Below are 27,208 nucleotides of genomic sequence, written 5' to 3'. Positions count from 1 at the left end.
ACATATATGTATAGTGAAGAACTTTATCTTTAGAGTGGGGTTAGTTAAGAAAAAATTAGTCATTTTTATGCGGGTTTTTACATTGTATCGTTCTTTTGTAATATGCCTTAAGTGGGGCTGTGCATTTTGATGAGTAAATATGGGTCAAAAGGTTTCACGAACTGATTTTGAATGGGTTTACACAGAAGAACCCCACGCGTCTCGTCGCAAAATAATTTTGGAAAAGTATCCTCAAATAAAAAAACTATTTGGATATGATCCAAAATTCAAATGGGTTGCCAGTAGCATGGTAATGTTACAAATCTTGGCATTGTTTTTTGTAAAGGATTTTTCTTGGCTTTTATTATTAATAGCAGCTTATTGTTTCGGAGGTATATTAAACCATTCGCTTATGCTGGCGGTACATGAAATTTCACATAATTTGGCTTTTGGACACAGCCGTCCTATGCATAACCGCATTTTGGGCTTTATATGCAACCTTCCCATAGGATTACCCATGTCAATATCTTTTCGTAAATATCACCTGGAGCACCATAGGTGAGTTATAGCTTTAAAGATATAATTCAAATATGTCATTTAATAACATCAAACATAATTTTGAAAAATTTATTCATTTCAAAATGAAATAATATTCCGATTGGTTGATTTGCTTTCTGTAAAATACTTATTTCATACGAAGGCACGATTCCGATTACTTTGGCGGAGGGGTAAAAACCGAATTTCCGTATAAATAAAGTATGTGCGGATAGGGGAGCTTCTCCAGAGAAGAAATATCCAAAAATAATATAAAATAACTTTTATTTTTTAAAATATTCACGATTAAAAGTTCAAAAATTTGCACTAATAACACATGGTATTTCTCTATGTTTCACTAATTTTTTTCACGTTTTTCACTCTGTATATTTAAATATACACTCTAAGCATTGAAATAAGTTCACATTTCACTTTTATTTTGCTATATTTTACCTAAATTTATTAATTTAAAAATCACTTAGCACACTCATCGTTGAGAAGGTTAGATTGTTTACATTTATGAGGAAAACGAGCCTTGCCACATCTTAAACAGCAAATATGTAGGATTTAAAAAAATTTTTTTTTTGGTTTATCGCGTGATTCTTTTTTCTATATTAACTATAAAAAAAATACTTTCTACATATGTATATGTGAATTATGTGACTGAAGTACTTTCGCGAAGTACTCCTTTCTGCGTTGGCGGCCTTCGCCCGCGCTTTAAAGAAATAACCCTGGTCGAGCGAATACCCGGCGTTAAAATAAAAAATATATTGAGTTTCCTTAAAAAGTGGTTATATTTTTTGGTTATCTTGCACTGATTTTGAAACAAAATTTGAGTTTTCGTTATAAAATGGTTAAATTTTTGGTTATTATATCTGTCAGCGCTTTACATTTATTTTTAATAATACATTGTTTTGTATATTAGGTGACAATAATAATATTAATAATATTTTTATATAATATTACTTATTTTTTATTAAATTAAATAAAGAACATATCCACATGAATGGATAGAGGAATTTTTCGGAAAAATGGCATTTCAGCGAATTTCCTTATTATCACATGGCAGCGCTCCATTTCGTAGTAATTTTTAGCACACACATGGTGTTCACTACGAGTGTAAAATGTAATTTTTAAAATAAAGATTTCTTCGGTAAAAAAAACTGTTAAAAGTGTAAAATGTGGATTTATTTAAAAGTTTATAGTTTAATTTAATTAATTTGAAGTGAAACATGTGAGTAAAGTGTGTTTAATGTGGTAAAATAGCTTGTTGAAATGTTCGAATTTTGAGAATTTTTGAACTTTAAGGTCGAATATCTCGTAAACTAAGCCTTTTCGATACCTATAACCATATATATTTTTATACTCTCGCAGCAAAGTTGGGTTGGCTTTAGTATACCATCTCAGGATTTCGGGAATAAAATGGGTATGGTCGGATAGAGGAGATTCTCCAGATCACGAATATATATGGTTATAAAGTGTCAACTAAGCCATAAATAAAGATATTAAAGTGAAATTTGGCACAAAGGATCGCACTAGGGAGGGGCATATTTGGACGTAATTTTTTAGGAAAACTAAGTTTTTCTACTGAGTTTTTTGTGCATATCTCGGAAACTGCTATAGCTATGTCAACCAAACTCTATAAATCGTTTCCTGCAGGCATTTCCATATATAGTTCAAAAATGGAAGAAATCGGATAATAACCACGCCCACCTCCCATACAAATTGAAAATCACTAAAAGTCCGTTAACCGACTAACAAAAAACGACAGAAACACTAAATTTTCCGGAAGAAATGGCAGAAGGAAACTGCACCTAGCCTTTTTTCAAAAATTAAAAACGGGCGTGGCGTCGCCCACTTATGGACCAAAAACCATATCTCACAAACTACACCGATTTTAATGAAATTCGTAATATAATATTTTCTTAACACCCTGATGACATGTACGAAATATGGGTGAAATCGGTTCACAACCATGCCTTCTTCCAATATAACGCTATTTTGAATTCCATCTGATGCCTTCTCTGTATAATATATACATTAGGAATCAATGATGATAGCGGAGTAAAACTTTACCCAAATACGGTATTTGAAAAATATGTAAATGACTGATAATGAAATCTTGATTATCACTTTATCATGCGAGAGTAAAAAATGTTCGGTGACACCCGGACCCAGCCCTTCTTTACTTGTTTAATCATGAGGACTTCCTCTTTCCAACGATACTTTCAAATCGCGGCGCCAAAGAAATCGGAATTGTGCCCATACGAAATAAAGGGAAACTTTAGTATACCATCCCACGATTTCAGGGTTACAAGTGGGGTAAATGTTCAGGAGAGCGGCTTTTCCGAAAACGTGCACCAATTTTCACGGGAAATGTCTTAAAATTCGTGTTTTTGATTCCAATTTACGAATATATATGGCGCGTTGGCTATATAATGTATATATATTTTCGGGATCTGGAGAACGTCACCTTTCCAATGATACCCATTTTACCCCCGAAATCCGGGGATGCTATTCTAAATCGCAGCCAAGAATTCTATGCGGAAAACTAATGTGTTGTGGCGAATGAAACACCAGAATTATAAAAGAATTACAAATTATTTATTGAAGAACACTTGTATTCTTGTTGGCGTCTGTATAATGAGTGACGCTTCTTAAAACTAAAAACTAAGAATTAAGAATTCAGTTGAAACTGAAATTTCAAGAATGTACAGAGAATGAATAACTGACAAACAGTGTTGCCATATGTGAGTGCCCACAGTACTCCCCCCAAATAAAGACTTGCTGGACTTTGTTGAGTTTCAATATCAGATCCTAGCGCGGGTGCAAATGTTGCAGGTACTTCGGTGCATAGGTAGGCTGGTTGATGTACGTGGCGAATTCATTGGCTCGGTGAAAATACGACTATGTGGCGTGCTGTCGAATACTTCATCATTGGCCAAAAGAGCTGGTTTTAGGCGCTCGATGCTTACATTTATAACCTTGCGTTAACCTCGATGGCAAAAACACGTTCATCAAGTCTTTTGACGTTTAGTTGCGTCGATCCTCAGGAATACGTGTGTGCATATTGACAGTTCTTTGAAACAGAACGTTTTCTGACGGCAATGGTGGGTTGAAGGAACTGGTCTGATTTTCCCCATATATGAACGAAAATCTTCAAGGAAAAATTGGGAATCTCCCGGTGGGTCTCCATCTGAGAAAAATTCGCCAGGAACCCGGAGTGTTGTCCCATATAGATATTCTGCTGGTGATGCCTTTAAGACTACCTTGTAGCAAGTTCTCAATCCCAATAATACTGTTGGTAGAACCTGAGTCCACTGAGAGATTTGATGACATATGATGGCGGCTTTGAGCGTGCGGTGCCACCTTTCTACCAGACCGTTGGCTGCTGGGTAATATGCCGTGGTGCGAATACGTGTGCCGCCGAGTAACCGTGCTAGAGCTGCAAAAAGGGCACTTTCGAATTGGGTACCTTGATCGGTAGTGAGTAGCGGGCGATCCAATGGGAGTAGAACGTGTTGGCAACCGTGCTTGCCGTTATGTCTTTAATGGGTACCGCTTCTGGCCATTTCGTAAATCGGTCGACCATAGTCATGCAGTACTTGAATCTGTGAGAGTCCGGTATAGGTCCGACTAGATCCAAATAGACATGATCGAATCTCTCGTCTGGAATAGGGAATGTGGCGGGTGCTGCGTGTACATGGCCACCTATTTTGGAACGTTGACATGGGACACATTCTCGAGCCCATTGCGTAACATCTTTGTTCATTGATGGCCACACGTATCTTTGAGTGATAAGTTTCACTCTCACTCTGCCGCTGGGATGTGCGAGGTTGTGTAAAGTATGGAAAATTTTCTTACGTAGCGGTGCTGGCACGAATGGTCTGATGTTATTTGTTGAAACGTCACAATAAATAGTCTGCCCGTTGGGATCAAAGGTAAGCGTTTGGAACCTTAATGATGTTTCGTTATTTGCAAGAAGTTGCTGCAGCTCTTCGTCCGAGGCTTGCGCTCGAGACAGCTCATTGTAGTCAATAACTGCTGGTCGATGCATCGTTTCAACGCGTGAAAAGGTATCAGCGACGTTGTTGTCTGAACCGGAGATGTATTCAATGTTAGTCGTGAATTGGCTGATGAATCCTAGCTGTCTGATCTGGCGAGGTGAGGATTTATCCGATTGTTGATGGAACGCAAAAGTCAATGGCTTATGATCTGTCATGACAACAAACTCACGACCTTCAACCCAGTGCATAAAGTACTTGATGGCTTCGTATACAGCTGTCAATTCTCTATCATATGTGCTGTAGTTAATCTGTGCGGGTGACAACTTTTCGAGAAAAATCCAATTGGCCTCCAAACGTTTTTATGTTTCCGCTCTAGCACCGCTCCCAGCGCAGTACAAGATGCGTCACACGTAATCCGAAGTTCGGCGGCTGGTGATGGATGAGCTATGATAGTTGCGGCTGCTAGTTCCTTGATGTAGGTGAAAGCTTGTTCTGATTCTGCTGTCCAAGGTGCTGGTTTGCTATCGTTTTTCTTCTTCGAGCCTTTTAAGAACTCGTTGAGAGGTGCCTGGGCAGCGGCAGCGTTTCTGATGTGTCGTCGGTAGAAGTTTATTGCGCCGAGGAATCTTCTTAGCTCTAAAATTGTTTTAGGTTTTGGGAAATTCCGTAGCGCCTGGACTCGGCTTGGAAGTGGTGCGGAACCGAGTTTCGAAATTCTATATCCCAAGAAATCGACTTCAGAAGCACCCAAAACACATTTTTCCGCATTAATGCACAGGCCGTATTGGCTAAGCCGCTGGAATACTAACCGGAGGTGTTGTATGTGTTGTTGTTCACTGGATGATGCTATCAGCAGGTCGTCGATGTAAGAATAAAGGCAATCGAGGCCCGTGAGTGCTTCGTTGATAATGCGCTGAAAAGACTGTGCCGAATGGCATGCTGATGAACTCGAATAACCCGAACGGGGTTATTATGGCTGTTTTCGGTATGTCTTCCTCGGCCACCGGAATGTGATGAAACGCACGCCTGAGGTCGATTGTAGAAAATATGTTCTTTCCTGCTAATATTGTGGCATAATCATGAAGAAGCGAGATTGGGTACCGGTCAGGAATAGTTCTTTCGTTGAGTCTACGGTAGTCTCCGCATGGTCGCCAGTCTCCATTTTTCTTCTTGGCCATGTGTAAGGGACTAGCCCAGGGGCTATTTGACGGTCTGGCATGACCCAAATCGATTAGGAGCTCAAACTCCTTTTTGGCCACTTTGAGGCGTTCAGGACATAGCGGTCGATATGCGGTCGTATACGAATAGTCGGCGATGTGTTATGTTGCCACCAGCATACGCCGTGTCTACTGGGGGCCGTTTGTGTTTCCCTGAAACGTGCAGGGACGTTTGCACTTTTTGGCACGTTGACCAAATTTTCGATGATAATAACATGGTGAGCTTGTAGCATTGTCCTGTGATGCACTTTGTGTATTTTTTTTGCGATTGTTTTCGTTGAATGATGCTTTGTCGAGCCTCTGAGCCAGCTTTTCGACTTGCCGTGCCAACTCGTTAAGTTGCTTTTTTATGTCACTACCAACAGCAAATTTGTGGGTCACAGCCATTATACCGGGATCTTCATGTCCTCGCTGAACTTCCATCTGGCGAACTGCTTTTCGCGCGAGAATAGTGTTGTTTTCTTCACCAGTGGCAGCAAGTGTTAGTTGTATTTGTAGAGGAAGACGGTCAAACCAAATGGTGCGCACAAATGCTGCATCTAAATCATTTCCTCCCAGGCGGTGGATTTCTGCCAGCAGTTCAGACGGCCGTTGATCACGTAGTTCGACGCCGGATAGCAACATTTTGAATCGGCGTTCCTGAGGAATGGCATATTGATTAAGCAGTGCTTCTTATCTGTTTCAGGCGGATTAGAAATAATGTTTTCAACCACGATGAGTGTTTCTTGATCCAGGCGAGCTATTACTGCATAATATTTCGTTGCGTCCATTGTTATTTTTCTGAGCTGGAACTGTGCTTCGACGGCAGCAAACCACAATTGAGCCTGCTGGTTCCAAAACGGCGGTAGTTCAATTCGTTCAAATCGGTCGATGTGCATAGCTTGTAGTGGTGGGAGCTGGGAAAGTGGGTTTGTTTAAAAAAATTCCTCGGTGGGGTTCTCGTCTTGCGAATCTGGGCACCCATCGCCCGATTTCGTTGCACAATTTTGTTGTTAGTCCATTTAACGTGTGCTGTTCAATTGTAGGGGTCACCAATTATGTGGCGAATGAAACACCACAATTATAAAAATATTACAAATTATTTATGGAAGAACACTTGTATTCTTGTTGGCGTCAGTATAATGAGTGACGCTTCTTAAAACTAAAAACTAAGAATTAGGAATTCAGTTGAAACTGAAATTCCAAGAATGTACAGAGAATGAATAACTGACAAACAGTGTCATTGGGGTATTATTTGTTTTCTTTTGGTTCTTCTGTAAAACTTGAACGTAAGGTAGCACTGATTATTAGTTAGAATGCAACCCTTTTGTTATTTTGTGAACCAAAATAATTGCACAAATGTTAAATGTTGAATAAATGTTATTTTGCACTATTTAATAAAAAATGAATGGTTAGAAACGAATTAGTGATGTGTTAGTGCATATAAAAGTTAAATATATAACTATAGAATTCATTATAAATGGGAGAAGTACGCATTTTATTTTTGAACTTTGATTGCGAATATCTCAAAAACCAAAAGTCAGCGGCAACTATATATACAAGTCCATATGTATATTTTTTCGTGATCTAGACCACCTCCTCTATCCGTACAAACCCATTTTAACCCCGAAATCGGGGGATGCTATTCTAAAATTTACAACTTTTATCCCGTTAAATTAACTGTTTCCTGATTTGGGGTCGGCTTTAGAATACCGTCCCAGGAATTCGGGAATAAAATGGGTATGGTCGGAGAGAGGAGGCTCCTCAGATCAAGAATATGTAGCCTACGGAAACCAATAGTTTTCGAGATATCTGTCTTTAAAGTTGAAAAATACCATTATGTGAATTACGTATTTTTTGATTTAAAATGTAAAATACACTTATATGTATTTTACACTTTTATATCAACTAGCACCTCACAAATTTGTTTGCACACATTTTTTTTGCATTATGTAGTGCAAAAATAGTTTTAATTCAATATTTAACTTATTGTTCAAATCTATTTACATAACAATAACAAAAAAACTACAAATTGTCAAATAATCAGTGTTACCATTCTAATATATTTTAACAAACTAACAAAAATACAATAGAAATGAAGATTAAAAAAAAAAAATTTACGCGAAAAAAACTTGACAAACCCCGGTGTTGGACTGACCAGGCTTATTTTTTTGTGGGAAACTTTAGTATACCATCCCACGATTTCAGGGATATTTTAAAATTAAAAAAGTTAAACTGTACCAAATTATTTGCCTAAAATCTGCAAAAATGTAATTGAAAAATTATAAGAACTATTTAAGTCGCTAAGCTGTTTGGATAGTTAAAAGTTGCAATATATTATTTACTTAAAAAGTAAAAAAAAAGGACTTAGTCATTATTTTGGGCTGAATTACCTGCTATACAAATTTAAAGAATATATATGTATAATATATATACATCCAGTGTAGACAATATATTCTAGCAAGATTTATTTAATCGTGTGCGGACTGCTGTGTGGTGGAACGACCGCGCGACTCAGCTTTTATAGCGGTGACAATTATACATATACAAAGGGTTTTTCCTGATAGCGATAGCTGTGTGATAGCTGTGTTGCAGATATAAATCATTTTTAAATTATCTTTTTTATTTCTAACAAAATTCTAAACTTAAAAATACACTAGGCATCAAATGAAAGTATAAATTTCACAGACGTTATTTCAATGCAGTTTTATTAAAATAAACAATTAATAATTCATACATTAATATTACATTTACGTAAGTATTTAAGTAACAAATTATAAATTAATCTATTTTTTCCCCGGAATAGAAAGAAAAAAATTTGTTCCACTTTAAAAAAACGACTCTTAAACAAAAGTGGTCAAATGAAAGTATAAAATTTGCAAAAAAATACAAAACGTTTGGTTTAAACCTAAATTTAGTGATTAATAGTGCCTTCTTTATTCTGAATTAATGCACGAAGACGTTTTGGCATGCTTCGAACCCAATTTTTTAATATTTTCATTGGAATAATGTCAAATTGACGCTTCGTCTCTAAGAAAAATTATTCCACGTTTGTACGGCTGCTTTTTGTTATTTTGGAATCAAAAATTAACCACAAACGCTAAATTGGATTTAAATCCGGTTACTGAGCTGGCCAGGTCAGTTTTTCTTCAAGCCTTCTTCAAAAAAGCGAGTAGTCAGGCGAGATGTGCGTTGGGGCTCGTTATCTTATTAAAAGAGAAACGACCCCGAGTTCACTTTTTCAAATTTTCGATAAGAATGTCAATATATAAAGCAACCGTCATTTGTCCATCGATTTTAAATACACTACCTACACCAAATTTTGAGAAGCAGACCCTAACCATGAGAGAACATCCTCCATGCTTCACTGATGATTGTATGCTAACCGAAGGTTTACAAGACTCTCTTACTTGTTTTTTTAACTTCTTAGCTCGAATTTGAATTCATCGGACCAAACTACTTTATCTCAAAATATGGTTGGCACATTTAGATATTGTTTTGCAAACTCTAGTCCTTTTTTTCCTACTCGAAATTTAAAACATAGGTCGTTTTTTTCGACATAGTTCTTAAAACCATATGTTCGAAGTTTCCTTTGCATTGTACTAATGGAAACATCCAAACCAAAACTTTTGATCAACTCCCGCGATAAAATTTCAAGGTTTTCAGGAGCTTTTTTCGTACAGTCGCTCAGCGTGTATAGAAATTTTGGACTTTGGACCTCCACCGTATTGAGTCTTGCATATCTTCCTTCTTCTGGAGTATTCAAAAATCTTTCTTGCCTCTCCGATCGAAATGGAATATTTTTCATATATTTTTTGATACGCTTCACCCCTCTTCCCATCTTCTACAATTAAGATCCGATTCTCTTAAATTTTTTAGTATTTTTTACTGAGAACAAAAAAAAAAAACTTTCACCATAACAGAAATTCCCTTAATAAATACAAACGTATTAAATCTGTAGTAAAATTCAGTTCTACCTTGAAAGAAATGAACCAAAACTGAAATCATACTTTCATTTGAAGCGCACTCATAGGCTCACCAGCGAAGACTAAGGCTGAACCCACACAGGGTTAGTCAAAACAGTTTTTCTTGTCTCATACGCAACTGCCTATAGCTTCATATGTGACAACCCACACCGAACAAGACGAAACAAAAACGCATGTTCGTGCTTTGACTTCAAACAAGTCAAGGGCTGTTGTCGAACTTCTTATTTATTTTCTATAGCCAACGCACACCAAATGCGACAAAACCGTCTTTGTTGTTGATCCATACATGCCCACACCGAATGGAACAGACAAGTCACGACAGAAAAACACGTTTCGATTCTTATAGCTGAACCGTTGGTTTTTAAAGTCAAAATTACGCATTTTCTTTGTGCTTTTATTCTGCATACAAGTTGTTCACACATTGCAATCGGGAAACGAGATTTCTCGTATTTAAATAAATTAGACATCGGGAAACGAAAAAATTTCATTTGTGTACTTTGCTGGTAATTTTTAAGCATTTATTTTAGTTCTATTTTTTACCATAATGGATATGGATGATATATTTGAAAGTGAAATGTATAATGATTTATCAGACATACCCAGTGATTGTGGAAGTACAGATAACGAATTTGAAGACGATCCAGATAGTGATATTGTCCCAATTAAAAAAAAGTTTAAACGTATTATTTTATCTGACAGTAGTTCTGAAACAGAAGAAGATGAAAGTATAGACAAATAATAGTATATACAAATAATAACCGGAGTTTTAATTCACACACCGAATTAGTTTGATTTCATTAAAAACACCCCGATTTATAGACAAGTTTGAGCAAAAATCGCCAGATGGCAATGTGTTAAAATGAACATTGACGTGGAGAAATTAGTGATTTTGATCGTGGCAAGGAGCCTAATATATAATTACAACATCTTTGCAAGAACTGATTCGCTTTCTTCTTTTTTTCGTTTTATTTCAATGCACATCTAGCGAGACAAAAAGACAAAATGTCGCATTGTGCTCCGCTTGGTGTGGGTTAGAGCACAAGATGTTTTTGTGTTTTATTAGTCAAAGACGTTTTTGACTAATCCGGTGTGGGCTCAGCCTAATCACTCTCGATGGAGTAAACATTTTTTGTATCTAAATAATAAGTACAAATATTACTCCAACTGTTTACTTACATAACGGTGCATATACATAAAATGTTTTATGACTTTATTCTTAAGCGAAAATGTAGGAAGTAAATGAATAATTCTGAGGTTTGCCAGTATATATTACATTTATACTTTCATTTGATGCCTAGTGTATATGTTGACTAATAGCCCTGACAGACGAGCAAAATTAATGCGCCTTAAGCAACGCTAATGGCCATCGCGCAAAGGACCATAAATCTTTCGCAGAACCTTTTCTCTCAAAAACTCGCAACGTCGACTCATCAGTTGTTGTCATCGTCCATGCCTTTGCACCATAAAGCAGGACTGGAATAAAAAGTGATTTATAGAGTTTGGCTTTTGTTCGTCGAGGGAGGACTTTACTTCTCAATTGCCTACTTAGTCCGAAGTAGCACCTGTTGGCAAGAGATATCCTGCGTTGCATTTCGAGTCTGACGTTGTTGTTTGTGTTGATGCTGGTTCCTAAATAGACGAAATTATCTACAACTTCGAAGTTATGACTGTCAACAGTGCATTGCAACCGGGTGCCGGACCCAAAGTACGGCAGAGGTTTTAGATGGGACTCTAACCCGTCCAAGGTGGTTAGTGTGTCCATTCCACACTGCCAATTGGTACTGAAAATGCTTAGCATTCTCAGGGCGCTGATCAACGCATTGATTTGATCCGCTGTGCTTTTGAGCGCCGTGGAGTAAGGCTGTCGTCAGCAGGTACCCACGTAAAACACACCGGACGTTGTCAACAGTGTGCAATGTGACGACTGTTTGTTCGTCTTGGCCTCGTTCACCACCAGACCCATTTGCTTCGCTGCCTTATCAATTCAGGAGAATGCTGAACTAACGGCGCGGTTGTTAAGGCCAATGATATCAATATCATCAGCATACGCCAGCAGCTGTAAACTCTTATAGAAGATTGTACCATTTCGGTTTAGTTCTGCAGTTTGAATTATTTTCTCCAGAAGAAGGTTGAAGAAGTCACACAAAAGAGAGTCGCCTTGTCTGAAACCTCGTTTGGTATCGAACGGCTAGAATAGGTCCTTCCCGATCCGGACGGAGCTTTTAGTGCTGCTCAACGTCAGTTTACACAGCCGTATTAATTTTGCGGGATATCAAATTCAGACATCGCGGCATAAAGGCAGCTCCTTTTCGTGCTTTCAAAGGCAGCTTTGAAATCGACGAAGAGGTGGTGTGAGTCGATTCTCTTTTCCCGGGTTTTTTTCCAAGATTTGGCGCATGGTGAATATCTGGTCAGTTGTTCGTCCAATCAGTTTGTTCCAATCGTTGGGCATGCTTTCATCAGACCATACTGGTGTCAAATGTCACGTCAATATAATCAATAGTGTTTACGCTTGCCTTTCTGAAGTACATAAAGTGCACTTTGGGATTTTTACGATGACTGAAATTATTCAACAAAGCAGTTCCATTAAATTTGTGTTGTTAAATTTCTGGTGCTGAAATATTCAGAATGTTTGAAATGGTCTTCGGTGGTAATTGCTTGTCGCGAGTAAGGGTTCTTGATTGTTGTAAATTGTTCAAAGAGGTTGAAAGCGCGTTGATCAGCACCTGGTGATCAACATGTCAATAAAATAAAGGAATTGGGGATTGAGAATTGACGATTAACAGTCAGAGATCTTACTGGCATAGTTGGAATATCGGAAGGATAAGTGAAAACCATTTAAACTTAAAAAAAGTGAAAATACCATTGGTTCTAAAATCACTGAATTGTTTTCAAAATACAGCGTCGCTTTTACGTCTGTGAAACAATGCTTTCCGACTACCAAGATGTGATGAAACTTATTATTACTGGCGATAAATTTTTTGCTCTACAAGGTGCAATCCAAAGTAAACAAGTACTGTTTAAATTTAGCGCCCCCTAGTGGCGCCATCTATATGTCGATTGGCGTTAAATTTTGTTTAAAAATTGGTAAAACTTTTACCGAAACGTTTCAATTGATGAAACAAGTTTATGGCGATGATTGCCTATACATAAATGACGATCAACATGTGTGCCATCGACTCTATGCGTGAATTCATCAAAAATCAGCCGAAATCATCATTAAAATTCATGGAAATGGAATTGAAATATTTACTTCACAATCATATTTTCTGTATATTTTCATCAGCAATCATATTTTCTGTAGGGCCATATTCAATAGGGTGGGTCGATTCCGGATTGTTTTCGATTCGAGATTTCTAATAGTGCGGAAAAGTTGCCTTAGTACTTCCTGATTCCAATGCAACTTTTTGTTTTGAGATCGGATTGCATCTTCAACCCCAACTCGGGCCTTGAAATTTCGGAAATTCGCCTAAAATCGTGAAATTGTCTACCTAGCGCCTGAAATACGCATCTCATGGCAAAATGTATAAAACAAAAGTTATTTGTCACGTCATTTGCTACCGAAATGGTATATGTGATCATGGCCGTAGGACGAACCGTTCCCGAGATACGAGCGAAAATGCGGCGCGCCACAGCGCAAGGTGAAAATCGGCTTGCGGCCACACTTCTTGACGTTGATTTCGCCAAGTGGTATCACTCACATTCATTCACCTACGCTAAAGGACACGTTCGGATAGGTCTCCACACAAATATTTTTTCATCGAGTTAATTCATTCTTGTCGGTGATTTCGCCTTCCTGCGCCATACGACTGCGCCATACGACACGTTCGGACTGGTCTCCACATAAATATTTTTTCATCAAGTTCCTTCACTCTTGTCGTTGATTTCGCCGAGTATTATCACTTATATTCTCTCAAGAGAACACAGAACTCAAAATGTCTGTATCTAAATTTAAATTTAGACAAAAATGTCCTGTGTTTGGCATATACATATCCGTACAATCTCTCTGAGTCCCAGTTACCTACTTATCAGGATGTTCTTTTGTGTTATCAGTTTGAAAGATTTCGTATAGGGCGACTCCGAGGCGACAACTATGAACCTAGGGGTAAAGAGGTTACAGAAATAATTGCAAAAAAGGTTGAAAATACTTTCAAAAAGTCATTTATTCCGATAGTTTCGCACACCAGAGTTATACAAATGCTCACCATATACCATAAGAAATTTCTGACTCTTAAACAAATGTTTTTAAGGAACCCAATAGGTTTGAGCTCTAAAAGAGACGACTTTGTCTCTTCTGGCGGAAAATTATTTGACATCGCTGCTTGTAAATGAATTTATTTTTCTTCTTGCACTTGTCCAAAGGAAAGGAAAGTTCATATCAATGAACAACCATTTCTCTTGGACCAGAGAACCAGAAGAATTGGTCGCATTAGAAGTGTTGGATCTACCTGAATCTAAAAAGATTACAAAGAAAAATGAATGTAAAGAAAAGCTTTCAAAACGTCATTCAACATCAACACTTAACAAAAAGTAGAAGTAGAACACGTGACCATTCAGATCAGCCAGACTCTCACATGGATTCTTCCAAAAACGATGCTGATGATGAATTTTATCTTCCATCCTCTAAAACCAAACAAAACACACTAGTATTAGAACACACTGCTTTAGCTGCCCAAAGATTTGGAGTAAGTGATAGAGTAGCGGCCTTGATTGTTTCATCTGCTTTTCTGGATGCCAAAAAAGCAGGTTTGATAACAGAGGATCAGGCTAGCTTTGTCACTGACAAATGCAAGATTCTTCTTCTTCTTATTTGGCGTAGACACCGCTTACGCGATTATAGCCGAGTTAACAACAGCGCACAGAATTTTTCTCTCGAAAACTCGTAACGTAGACTCATCGGTTGTTGTCATCGTCCAGGCCTCTGCACCATACAGCAGGACGGGAATTATGAGCGACTTATAGAGTTTAGCTTTTGTTCGTCGAGAGGGGACTTTACTTTTCAATTGCCTACTCAGTCCGAAGTAGCACCTGTTGGCAAGAGCAATCCTGCGTTGGATTTCCAGGCTGACATTGTTGGTGGTGTTAATGCTGGTTCCTAAATAGACGAAATTAATTACAACTTCAAAGTTATGACTGTCAACAGTGACGTGAAAGCCAAGTCGCGAGTGCGACGACTGTTTGTTTGACGACAGGAGATATTTCGTTTTGCCCTCGTTCACTGCCAGACCCATTTTCTGTGCTTCCTTGTCCAGCCTGGAGAAAGCAGGACTAACGGCGCGGGTGTTGAGGCCGATGATATCAATATCATCGGCATACGCCAGCAGCTGTACACTCTTATAGAAGATGGTACCTTCTCTATTTAGTTCTGCAGCTCGAACTATTTTCCAGAAGCAGGTTGAAGAAGTCGCACGATAGGGAGTCGCCTTGTCTGAAACCTCGTTTGGTATCGAACGACTCGGAAAGGTCCTTCCCGATCCGGACGGAGCTTTTGGTGTTACTCAACGTCAGTTTACACAGCCGTTTTAGTTTTGCGGGGATACCAAATTCAGACATCGCGGCATAAGGGCAGCTCCTTTTCGTGCTGTCGAAAGCAGCTTTGAAATCGACGAAGAGGTGGTGTGTGTCGATTCTTCTTTCACGGGTCTTTTCCAAGATTTGGTGATACTCGGTACTCTGGTCGGTTGTTGATTTTCCAGGTCTGAAGCCACACTGATAAGGTCCAATCAGTTTGTTGACGGTGGGCTTTATCTTTCACACAATATGCTCGATAGAACCTTATATGCGATGTTGAGTAGGCTAATCCCACGGTAGTTTGCACAGATTGTGGGGTCTCCTTTTTTATGGATTGGGTATAGCACACTTAAATTCCAATCGTTGGGCATGCTTTCGTCCGACCATATTTTACAAAGAAGCTGATGCATGCTCCTTATCAGTTCTTCGCCGCCGTGTTTGAATAGCTCGGCCGGCAATCCGTCGGCCCCTGCCGCTTTGTTGTTCTTCAGGCGGGCAATTGCTATTCGAACTTCTTCATGGTCGGGCAATGGAACGTCTGCTCCATCGTCATCGATTGGGGAATCGGGTTCGCCTTCTCCTGGTGTTGTGCGTTCACTGCCTTTCAGCAGGCTGGAGAAGTGTTCCCTCCATAATTTAAGTATGCTCTGGGCATCGGTCACTAGATCACCTTTGGGGGTTCTACAAGAGTATGCTCCGGTCTTGAAACCTTCTGTAAGCCGCCGCATTTTTTCGTAGAATTTTCGAGCATTACCCCTGTCGGCCAGCTCATCAAGCTCTTCGAACTCACGCATTTCAGCCTCTTTCTTTTTCTGTCTACAAATGCGTCTCGCTTCCCTTTTAAACTCTCGGTATCTATCCCATCCCGCACGTCTTGTGGTCGATCGTAACGTTGCGAGGTAGGCAGCCTGTTTTCTCTCCGCTGCGACACGGCACTCCTCGTCGTACCAGCTGTTCTTTTGCACTTTCCGAAAACCAATGGCTTCGGTTGCAGCTGTTCGTAAGGAATTTGAAATGCCGTCCCACAGTTCCCTTATACCGAGTTGTTGACGAGTGCTCTCAGAGAGCAGTAGTGCAAGCCGAGTAGAAAATCGTTCGGCTGTCTGTTGTGATTGCAGCTTCTCGACGTCGAACCTTCCTTGTGTTTGTTGGCGTGCGTTTTTTGCTGCACAGAGGCGGGTGCGAATCTTGGCTGCAACAAGATAGTGGTCCGAGTCGATGTTAGGACCTCGGAGGGCACGCACATCTAAAACACTGGAGACGTGTCTTCCGTCTATCACAACATGATCGATCTGGTTGGTAGTTTTTCGATCCGGAGACAGCCAGGTAGCTTGATGAATCTTTTTATGTTGGAATCTAGTACTACAGATAACCATATTTCGGGCCCCGGCGAAGTCAATCAGCCTCAACCCATTTGGGGAAGTTTCGTCGTGGAGGCTGAATTTACCGACTGTAGTGCCAAAGATACCTTCTTTGCCCACCTTGGCGTTAAAGTCGCCAAGCACGATTTTGACATCGTGGCGGGGGCAGCTCTCATAAGGGCGTTCCAAGCGCTCATAGAAGGCATCTTTGGTCACCTCGTCCTTCTCTTTCGTCGGGGCGTGGGCGCAAATCAGTGATATGTTGAAGAACCTCGCTTTGATGCGGATTGTGGCTAGACGTTCATTCACCGGAGTGAATGATAGTACTCGGCGCCGGAGTCTCTCCCACCACGAATCCAACACCAAACTTGCGCTCCTTTATATGGCCACTGTAATAAATGTCACAAGGACCTATTCGTCTCTGTCCTTGTCCCGTCCATCGCATTTCTTGGACGGCGGTGATGTCAGCCTTTATTTTCACGAGGACATCAACCAGCAGGGCAGCGGCACCTTCCCAATTAAGGGTCCGGACATTCCAGGTGCATGCCCTCAAATCGTAGTCCTTATTTCGTTTGCCATGGTCGGCATCAAAAGGGGGGTCTCTCATCCGAGGCTTGTTGCTTCCTTTCATTGGGGGTGTTTTTTTACGTGGCGGGTCCCAAACCCAGCGCACAACCCTATGTAGGGGATGTTTCGCCTTCTCACATTAGCTCGCCTTTGAACGGATGTCCTTAGGCTACCCAGAGGATACTTGGTCAAAGACCGGAAGTAGTGAGCTGCTTGAGCCATGTGTAAAAGAATCGTTTCTGGCCACTCCCAAGTGAATGGCGATCAGAGAACTTTCCTCACTTGCGTGAACTTCTACACATGACTCCATCCTCCAAGATGCAAGATTAGTCGGGCAAAAAAAGTGTTGGAGTTAAGCTGGAAAACACCGAAAGTATTGACTCTGTATATGGGCTGTATTTTGACGGCCGCAAAGACAATACACTTACACAAGTCAGCGAAGGTGAAAAGTACTACCGCGACACTGTCAAAGAGGAACATATTTCTCTTATAGCGGAACCTGGTTTTCATTACTTTGGCCACGTCACCTCTCCTTCAGGGTCAGCTGAGGATGAGACGCAAGCTATGTGGCAACATTTACAAGACAATTCAGTTGATGTGGAACATCTAGAAGTTGTCGGTGCTGATGGCACCAACACGAACACAGGTTGGAAAGGTGGAATCGTTCGGAAACTAGAAGAAAGAATAGGTAGGCCATTACAGTGGCTTGTTTGTCTTTTACATTTCAACGAACTTCCATTTCGTGCTCTTTTCGAACACATAGATGGTGTCTCAAAGAGTCCAAATACATTCTCTGGCGACATTGGTATACTGCTCCCTGATTGTGAGAAGTTGCCTGTTGTCAAATTTGAAAGTTTTCCATCCTGCCAATTACCTTCTGAGGTTAAATAAAATATCAGAAGCTGTTATTGGGAGAAACCCGAAGAGCAGCCACCTCCACGCGGTGGGTTCTGGGTGACCAATACAGGTTAGCTAAGAGCTGCAACAATTTTCACCTTGCGGAACGGTTCGTCCTACGGCCATGATCACATATACCATTTCGGTAGCAAATGACGTGACAAATAACTTTTGTTTTATACATTTTGCCATGAGATGCGTATTTCAGGCGCTAGGTAGACAATTTCACGATTTTAGGCGAATTTCCGAAATTTCAAGGCCGGAGTTGGGGTTGAAGATGCAATCCGATCTCAAAACAAAAAGTTGCATTGGAATCAGGAAGTACTAAGGCAACTTTTCCGCACTATTAGAAATCCCGAATCGAAAAAAGTCCGGAATCGACCCACCATATTGAACATCTCCAAAAGATCGATTTATCACATTTTGACCGAACGTCCGACGTATTCGGCCCGAATAACGCGAAGATGAAAGTTGGCGTTTGTTGCACGATAATGCGCCGTCTCATCGATCGACGCTTGTGACCGATTATTTGACCAAAAATCACATTTTAACCATTAACCACTCCCCGAATTCACTTGATATGGCACCGTGCGACTTCTTCCTTTTCGGAAAATTAAATTTGCCCATGAAAGAAAAGTGTTATGCAGCCGTAGAGGCCATTCAAAAGGCGGCCATACCGGCCAACGAGCTAAAACACTCATTCGACATGCTTTTGGACCGTGCAAAAAGCTGTATTGAAGTAGAAGGAGACTGTTTTGAATAAAATTAATTGATTTTGCCGAAAACCCATTTGTTCTGTTTTTTTTTTTTTTAAGTTTTGTTTACTTTGGAAAATACCTTGTATGCTTGCGACCCGAAAACAGTAGCCGAAGCCGAAAAAACCAAGTCAAAAATCAAGGTTATGTGGACAGTTTTCTTCGATTATCAAGGTGTGGTGCTCTCCGAATTCCTTCCTACCGGCCAGACTGCAAACCAAGAATACTATTTGAAAGTTATGTGTCGTTTGCGCGAAGCTATTCGCACAATTCTAGGTATTGGCAATCACAAACGCGTGTTTCGGGGAAAGTCAGTTGAAGCCATTAAACGTGAATCGTTACTCGCATTGATGGCTATTCCGGAACGTTGGCACATGTATTGGAGCCAAGGAGGATTACTTTGACAATTACAACATAGATTTTGAGGAATTAAGAATTTTAAAATTATCAACAAAGTCTTACTATTTTGGGCTCATGGTAGTACATAGTCTTACAGTAAAAATATTTTTCATGTTATACCGGAATATATGAATATAGGGATACTTGACTCTTGACACTGAAGAAGAACGAAGTATCTCATTTAAACACTTATTTATCTATCTAATTAATGAAAAAACTATTTTTTTTTGAGATCAGTTTATTTTCGTTATTAAGTTTTTGAACATGCAGTTTAAAATCCTTCTTCAATTATTCGGAACCTAGCTTTTTGAGCTTTGGCGGCTACGAAGACATCGATAATCGTCCAGAAATCCAACTTTTTTGCCGGATTCTGCCTCTAGGCAGAGGCAGCTAGACTTGAAATCCCGCCCTGTGTGACGAGCATGATTCATGAAAATCCTTTGCTAACGTTCTAAACGAACGTTCACTATTTGAATCTGAAAAATATTCTGAAAGTAATGCAAATGTTTGGGGAAAAGTCTGACTAATTTTCGAGCATTCATGGCATTCAATAAGTTTTATGGACTACGACGGATTTTGGCAGACCACCTTTTATTAGAAAGACAATGAAATGAATTGGGCTATTTTGTATTTCCGAATTTCCCAACGTTGTGTGCTGCTATAGAAAATATGGAAACATTTTTGAACGACACCAAAAAAAAAACGTCATTGCTCGAGACAGCTTTCAGCCGTGTCCACTCCTACCAAATTCAGGATGAAAGAATTGCATAATTATTTTTATGTTGGATGTGATTTTGCTCTCATTTATATTTACTGCTCATATCACTACCAATATCGTAATCCTGAACACATTTGCAGGGGCCGTCATTAAAACAGGGGTCTCTCATTAGGATCAAAAGCGTTATAATTTTTAACTATTCACTTAAACTTTTTTTTTGGAAATACGGGCTCCTTTCAGTACTCCGGGTTGTCAGGGTATATTCTGGATAAGTAGGAGTTTAACCTGCTACACTATACAGAACAAAGTTGCGCTAGAGTTACTCGCGTTTCTCGCGGCAGCTGGAGCTCTTCGTCTGCTATAGGTGGTGATTTGACTCCAAGAACGCCATTCACGGGAAGGGAGTCGGTGAAGGTGTTGATGGCTCCACTGTGAACGGCGGTCAGTACCTGTCCAAAGTCAGTTGCGTCCGAAGTCCGGTCGGCGTACTGTACGACGTCGTCGACGTAGTCAAGGAAAGACTTTTTGATGCTCCTAAGAGGCGGTTCCGCTCCAAGTAGATGGCTGCAGGGGTGATTTCTACAAAAACATCCCAGCAGGAACTGCTTGGAGAGGAGTTCATTATGCTCCTTGACTGGGAGCACAAGCGTCTCACTGTGGAGGTGTTCTATGGGAGACATCAAAAGGCATCCCGTCGTGGTCTGGAGTGCAGTGTTCTGACAGGTCTGAAGTTTCCTCATCTGCGTGTCACTGCATCCAGGCTTCCATATAGGTGTTGCGTAGTTAAGGACCGGCCGGCATATGGCCTTGTATGTTGCCAACAACGTTTCTTTGTCCTTTCCCCATGTGCTGCCGGCTAGCGACTTGAGGATTTTGTTGCGGCTCTGTACCTTGGCGATAATCGCGGTCGTATGGGGAGAGAAGGAGCATTGACTGTCGAAAGTTGCACCTAAAATCTTAGGGTTATTGACAGTCGGAATTTTGACGCCGTCGACTGCAATATTAAGCTAAAGTCTATACTCCTTCTCCAGTCTGTAAATATGGTCGCTGTGGATTTGGTGGGGGAAAGTGTGAGGTTACGTGCAGTGAGGAAACGAGAAAGGTCGGTGAGGTAGTTGTTTACCTTCGGACACATGCCGTCAATTCCATTGCCCGACGCCAATATCGTGCAGTCATCAGCGTACGACGTTATGGAAACCCCCTCTGGTGGTTGCGGGAGTTTCGAGATGTAGAAATTAAACAGTAGCGGGGAAAGGACACCACCCTGCGGAACCCCCTGTTTAATTCTTCTCAGTTTAGATGTTTCACCTCGAAATAGTACGGATGACTGACGACGTTCAGATAGTTCATGGTCCACCTCTTTAGCCCTGGAGGGAGCGTAGTTTTTTCAATGTCCTGCAGTAGCGTTGTGTGGTTGACCGTGCCAAAAGCTTTTGACAGGTCCAACGCTACGAGGATCGTTCTTTCGCAGGGTGGTTTCCGGTTGAGGCCACGAACTATCTGAGCGTTTATGACGCTAAGTGCTGTGGGGGTGCTGTGCACTTTTCGGAATCCATACTGGTGGCTGGCTAGGCTCAGGTGGTGAGTGAAGGTCGGGAGTAGCAAGGCCTCAAGTGTCTTCACTACTAGGAAGAGGAGAGTTATCGGTCGATAAGATTCCCCTTTGTTGGCGGGTTTCCCAGGTCTCAGTAGTGGGACCACTCTTGCGACTTTCCACACATTGGGTATTTGAAGGGTGTAGTGCGAACTGCCGGCTAAAATAGCTCGCGCACTTCTTCGGGTCCGAAGAGGCATGACCATTAAATTGAACTTCAACTCGGTCGTCATATCTCTTCGGGTTTGACAAAGCTTTGACAGTAGCCCAAAGCTTACTCACACCGGTGGAAAGGTTGCAGGACTTCAGGTGCTCTATCCATTTCGTCCGCTTATGATGGTTTACCATACGCCGAATTTCCAAATTGAGATCCCTTATTCGGGGATCCCCGGGATCGGCATGGCGTAAGGTGTCACGATCGTTAGCTAAAACGGCTGCTTCGGCTGGGAAATTGGGGCGGATTTCCGCTATTCTTCCAGCCGGGATGAAGCTGCGATCACCTTGCGGAATTGACGCTCGCAAACGCATACGTCCGTTGGAATAGGTAAAGCGTTGAAGAAGCTGTCAGTAAATTCTGGGAAGCCAACCCAATTAGCTTTGTTAAAGTTAATGAAGGTACGGTTGTCCACAGAAACAAAATTAGGAGGCTTCTCCATCGAGATAATTATGGGCAGATGGTCTGATGCGAGAGTTAGCATAGGTCGTCAGTTTATGCTGTTTATCAGACCACCGCAAGCAACGGTAATATGTATATGGGCGAGCTATTACAGGTGCCCATAACTCTGGTGGGGGCTTCGTCATTCATTGTCAGAATGTGGAATCGTCAATCTGTTCCGCCAGCTCCAACTCCCTACGGTCATTTGACAGGCAGGAATGCCAAAAATCGTGGTGCGCGTTAAAGTCGCCTAGTACCAAACGGTTTTCACCACGAAGTAGCGCACCTATATTCGGGTGATACATGTAACTGGGGGGATGTATATATTAAATATTTCGAGCTCGACATCGCCTGACCGGATAGCTATACCCTGACATTCTAGGGTAGTATCGCTGCGGTCGATGTCTTCATCGATTAGACGATACTGCACGGTGTTGTGCAATATGAAAGCTTAGCCAAACCGGCACAACTGCAGCATGGGGCAACGTGCGATTCACTCCACTCACGTGTGGTGCGCAGGCCGGAACACGCCGGGAAGTGACACCAGCCAGTAGAGGAATTGCACTTGACTGATGTAACGTTCCGACGTATGACGGTCTGACACACGGAACAGACTGTGCGAGGGACCAAAAGCTGCTGGTTGGTTCTCGCACGAGGATTGGAGCGGGATGAAGGTTGGGGGGGGACAAGTTAGAGGGGGAGCTATGTTGCCTGATTAAGCTCCTGGGGATCGTGTAGGTCCTCTGTTGGCCACTCGGGTTAATGGCGGCGCGGCGCGCGAACTATGTGCAGATTGCACGGCCGTAGAGGCTTGTGTCGCAGTATTGCGCACGCAATATGGGGCCACGTAACGCCTGCTCCACTCCCTATGAGTCTTAAGGCCAGAGCAGGTCTTAAGATGGCTCTATCCAGTGCATGTATTGCACCTGACCGAGGTGGAGTTTGGATGGAGCCGTTTTGCGCATACGCAGCAGAAAAATTTCTCCGGGCCCGGGTTGGACTCGATGCCAGCACGAGTTAGGAGGATACGGAGAAACCCTGCTGCAAGGCATTGCTCCAATGACGACAATTTAATACTCACCGATCCAAACGGGATTAGATAGCCGAAAAACCAGCCCTTGGTCGGATAAAATCCGAGTCAATTCCGGTGCGTAGAACCGGCTGTCGTGAGAATTGCAGTACTGTCATTCCCCTCGGTGGATGAACGTCTAGCAACAATCCGCCTCAAAGCGAAGTTCCTCAACATACGACGGAAGAGAAGGACGATGTGACCAAAGATGCCTCTTGGAGCGTACCTATGAGAGCTGCCCGCACCACGATATCAAAATCGTACTTGGCGATTTTAACGCCAGGGTGGGCAAAGAAGGTATCTTTGGCACTACGGTCGGTACATTCAGCCTCCACGATGAAACATCCCCAAATGGTTTGAGGTTGATCGACTTCGCCGGGGCCCGAAATATGGTTATCTCTAGTACTACATTCCAGCATAACAAAATACACGAAGCTAGTCAGTATCAGTGTTTTAGATGTGCGTACGCTCCGAGGTCTTTACATTGAACACTATTTTGTTGCAGACAAGACTCGCACCCGCCTCTGTGCAGCAAAAAACGCACGTCAACACACACAAGGAAGGAAGAAGCTGCAATCACAACAGACAGCCGAACGATTTTCTATTAGACTTGCACTCCTGCTCTCTGAGAGTACTCGGCAACAACTCGGTATAAGCGAACAGCTGCATCTGAAACCTTTGGTTTTCGGAAAATGCGAAAGAACAGCTGGGACGACGAGGAGTGTCATAAAATTATGATCAAATTCATTATTATTTTTTGCGTGTCATAATCATTAATTCACAGAACTAATGAAACCTTTATAAAGTTTGATGAAAAATCCTTTTTTCGGTTAATGTTGTTGAGTATAATTACCAAATTGTACGATGTCTCCTGGATCGGTTTTATTTAAGCATGTCCCGGCGAGGCATTTAGCATTCCCAATTGTCGTCCTGGAGCAAACTCATAGAAGTGCGTGGGGAAATTCGGAAATATTGATTCCTTTAATATTGGAGGTATTTGAACAGAAAAATAATTTTTTTAGGCAATAATTTCGAATCAATTGAAATTTTCTACCGTACTTCTACGCAATCCAATTCTAAAAAGAATCACAAAAAATTGCCAAAGTTATTGCCTCGCCAATTGAAAAAAGTACTTTTGAGAAAACTCCATTTAAATTTTCATATAACTATAGCTGAGCCGGGGGTGGATTCATGAGATACGCTTAAAGTTGTTTGAAAAAATTTTCCTCGCGACAATACAACTTTAAACTTACAATTTTTAGCACCTTATGTAAATCATGGTTTAATAGAAAAAATAAATAAGTTTTTAAAAGACTTAAAGACTAGAAGTCTAAGTTCTAAACAGAATTTTCATGATGTTGTCCGTGCTAAGAATTAATAGACAAATTATATATAAAACGTTGACAAACTATTTTTTTTACTTTATTGTCTTATTTTTTAAAATTTAAATTCGATAAATACATTTTTGTTTTATTAATTAACCTTGTGCCATGTAATAAAATACATAATACGTATTCTGACCAACAATTTAAAGTGATTAGACTAATAATATAAATATTTTCTATTTCATGTAAATAATAGACGAATTAGATTGATTCGGCAAGTCGATTGCTAGGTGAATTCAGATGCATTGCTATGTTTGCATTATATATTTGTTAACATTTTTGTCTTATTGTCTAAATCAACTGTGATAATGTGCATAACTCCGTACTGACAAGCAGATGGCCTTAATCAGAGTCGCACAGGGAGTTTTCGAGTACATTAGCATAAAAATATCTCGGTGACGACATTAGCAAGTGACATTTTTGTAAGCGAAATCTAGTAGATAAGTGATATAATATATCAAATGATAACATAAAATTTGTCATTCAATCAAATAAATGTTTCCGTTGAATTTAACGCTGTGAAAAATAATCTCTGACAAATTACATTAAAGTAGCCATTTTTACAGTAAAACAATGAACACGAGAATGACAGCATACGGTTGATACTATACAACAATAATATATCTTGCTTTTAAAATGAATGATATTTGGTCAAAAAACAAAATTTCTGAAACTTGTGTTAGGGCACTTTCATTTATTATAAATTAATTATCTTTATTATTTACAGATACCAAGGAGACGAGGGTATAGATACCGATATTCCTACTTTATTAGAGGCTAAGCTGTTTGATACAACTTTTGGAAAGTTTGTTTGGGTTTGTTTACAACCATTTTTCTACATATTTCGACCATTAGTCATAAATCCAAAACCACCCACCGGACTTGAAATTATCAACACTATTATTCAGCTTATTTTTAACACATTTGTCGTTTATTTCTTCGGATGGAAAGCACTAGCTTATTTAGTGATCGGTTCTATACTGGCAATGGGTTTACATCCTGTGGCCGGACATTTTATTTCGGAGCACTATATGTTCGCAAAAGGTTTCGAAACATACTCATATTATGGACCTCTGAATTGGATAACATTTAACGTGGGATATCATAACGAACATCACGATTTTCCTGCTGTTCCAGGCTCGAGGCTGCCTGATGTAAAACGCATCGCTCCCGAATTTTACGATACAATGCCCCAACATACGAGCTGGTCACGAGTACTTTATGATTTTGTTACCGATCCTGCTGTTGGTCCATACGCTCGTGTCAAACGTCATCAGCGAGGACTCAAAACATAAAACTTAATTTAATAAAAATTTAAAGAAAAATTTTGCATATATTCACAACATATTGAAAATAATCCTCTATATGAAATAATGAAAACAACGTCATTTATTTTATGTGCATTCGTTGGTATAATATTTGTGTTTTTAGAACAAGGCAAACTGAACTAGTTCGTAAAATGGTATTAGTCTTTGATGTATTATTTTCATTAAGTATTTTAAAATATTGCAATTTAGAACAAATATTGCTGTAAAAAAATTTTTGTTGCATCAAATAACTTGTCCTTTTTAAAATATAGGCTTATCTAAACTAAAACCAAATATTTGCATCCTGTTTAAACGTAGAATGACTCTACTTAAATGTAATAAGACACAAACTCTATTAATTCTATAAGCATAAACTAAGAGGCCATTTCTAAAAACCGTTTAAAAATAAAATTTTTATATCTACGCATGTATAAATTAATTATCTTTATTGAATATGAAGTATTATACATGTATATATGATGTATGATGTATATGTACATATTTGTATGCTATGAACCAAATAAATAAAGTTATGGATGTTTTTGGATGATGTAAGTTGCGTATAACTTTTTTTAAATTTATTTTGTTATGTATTTACCTTTTCTAAATAGGATTAGAATTTATTATTTAAGGCATCGTCTCAGTGTAACCCTCCAAAAATCACTGATTTTCGCGACTTTTTTTTTTGATGTTGAAATTAACTACTCGGTCGATGTTTTTTTTAATAAATATATTCATGAGGAATACAAAATGTTTTTTACGTTTATTTATTGGATGTAGAATAGTTAAATAAATTGTTGAAAATACACGTAAAAGAAAAAGGTCCTGTACGATGTCTTCAAATCTTCAAAACTTTTCTTTGAGAGTGGAAACCGTTTTGAAAAACACCATTCTGAGAAACACGTGTTTAAAGATTGGAGTTGTAGCGTTCCATACTCCGTTATTTTTCTTCACGAAACGCTGCAGTGATCAGAATAATTTGAATTTCGTGTTCAAAATTTGAGAGAATGTTTATGTGTATCGTAAAAATCGATTTTTGTTTTCGAAAATTTCACACTTAGACGGGCTCGTAATGTTTACAAAAACTTTTCTTCGCGTTGTTTGTACTTTACTTATAAGTATGTATAACTGCAGTCAGAAGGTTTCAACTCAACTATGGTTGAAGTTTTGTAATTCGGCATTAGAGATAAGTGTTGTCAAACTTCACAAGTTACCAAGCAGTTGTAGTTGAACATTACTGCGTTTACTTAGAAAAATATTAATAGAAAATGGAAGACGGGTAAATAAA

At 40.0% G+C, this 27,208-nt stretch overlaps 1 protein-coding gene across 1 annotated transcript; it reads left to right on the top strand.

The window, feature by feature from the left end:
* On the top strand, positions 1-26,355 carry LOC120781615 (sphingolipid delta(4)-desaturase DES1). The gene is made up of 2 exons (XM_040113851.1): positions 1-537; positions 25,341-26,355. Exons 1-2 carry the CDS (start codon positions 140-142, stop codon positions 25,906-25,908), a joined length of 966 nt encoding a protein of 321 aa, XP_039969785.1. The 5' UTR covers positions 1-139; the 3' UTR covers positions 25,909-26,355.
* The last annotated feature ends 853 nt before the right edge of the window (positions 26,356-27,208 follow it).

This window comes from Bactrocera tryoni, unplaced genomic scaffold, assembly GCF_016617805.1.
Source record: "Bactrocera tryoni isolate S06 unplaced genomic scaffold, CSIRO_BtryS06_freeze2 scaffold_7, whole genome shotgun sequence".
In the NCBI taxonomy this organism is placed as follows: Eukaryota; Metazoa; Arthropoda; class Insecta; order Diptera; family Tephritidae; genus Bactrocera; species Bactrocera tryoni.
This window is presented reverse-complemented; position numbering and strand designations above follow the sequence as displayed.

What these genes read in the sequence shown, in the direction of transcription:
- LOC120781615 (XM_040113851.1), top strand. Translation starts at nt 140, where the DNA reads ATGGGTCAAAAGGTTTCACGAACTGATTTTGAATGGGTTTACACAGAA. An exon ending in TATCACCTGGAGCACCATAG is followed by an intron (nt 538 to 25,340) that starts GTGAGTTATAGC and finishes TATTATTTACAG; the next exon opens with ATACCAAGGAGACGAGGGTA.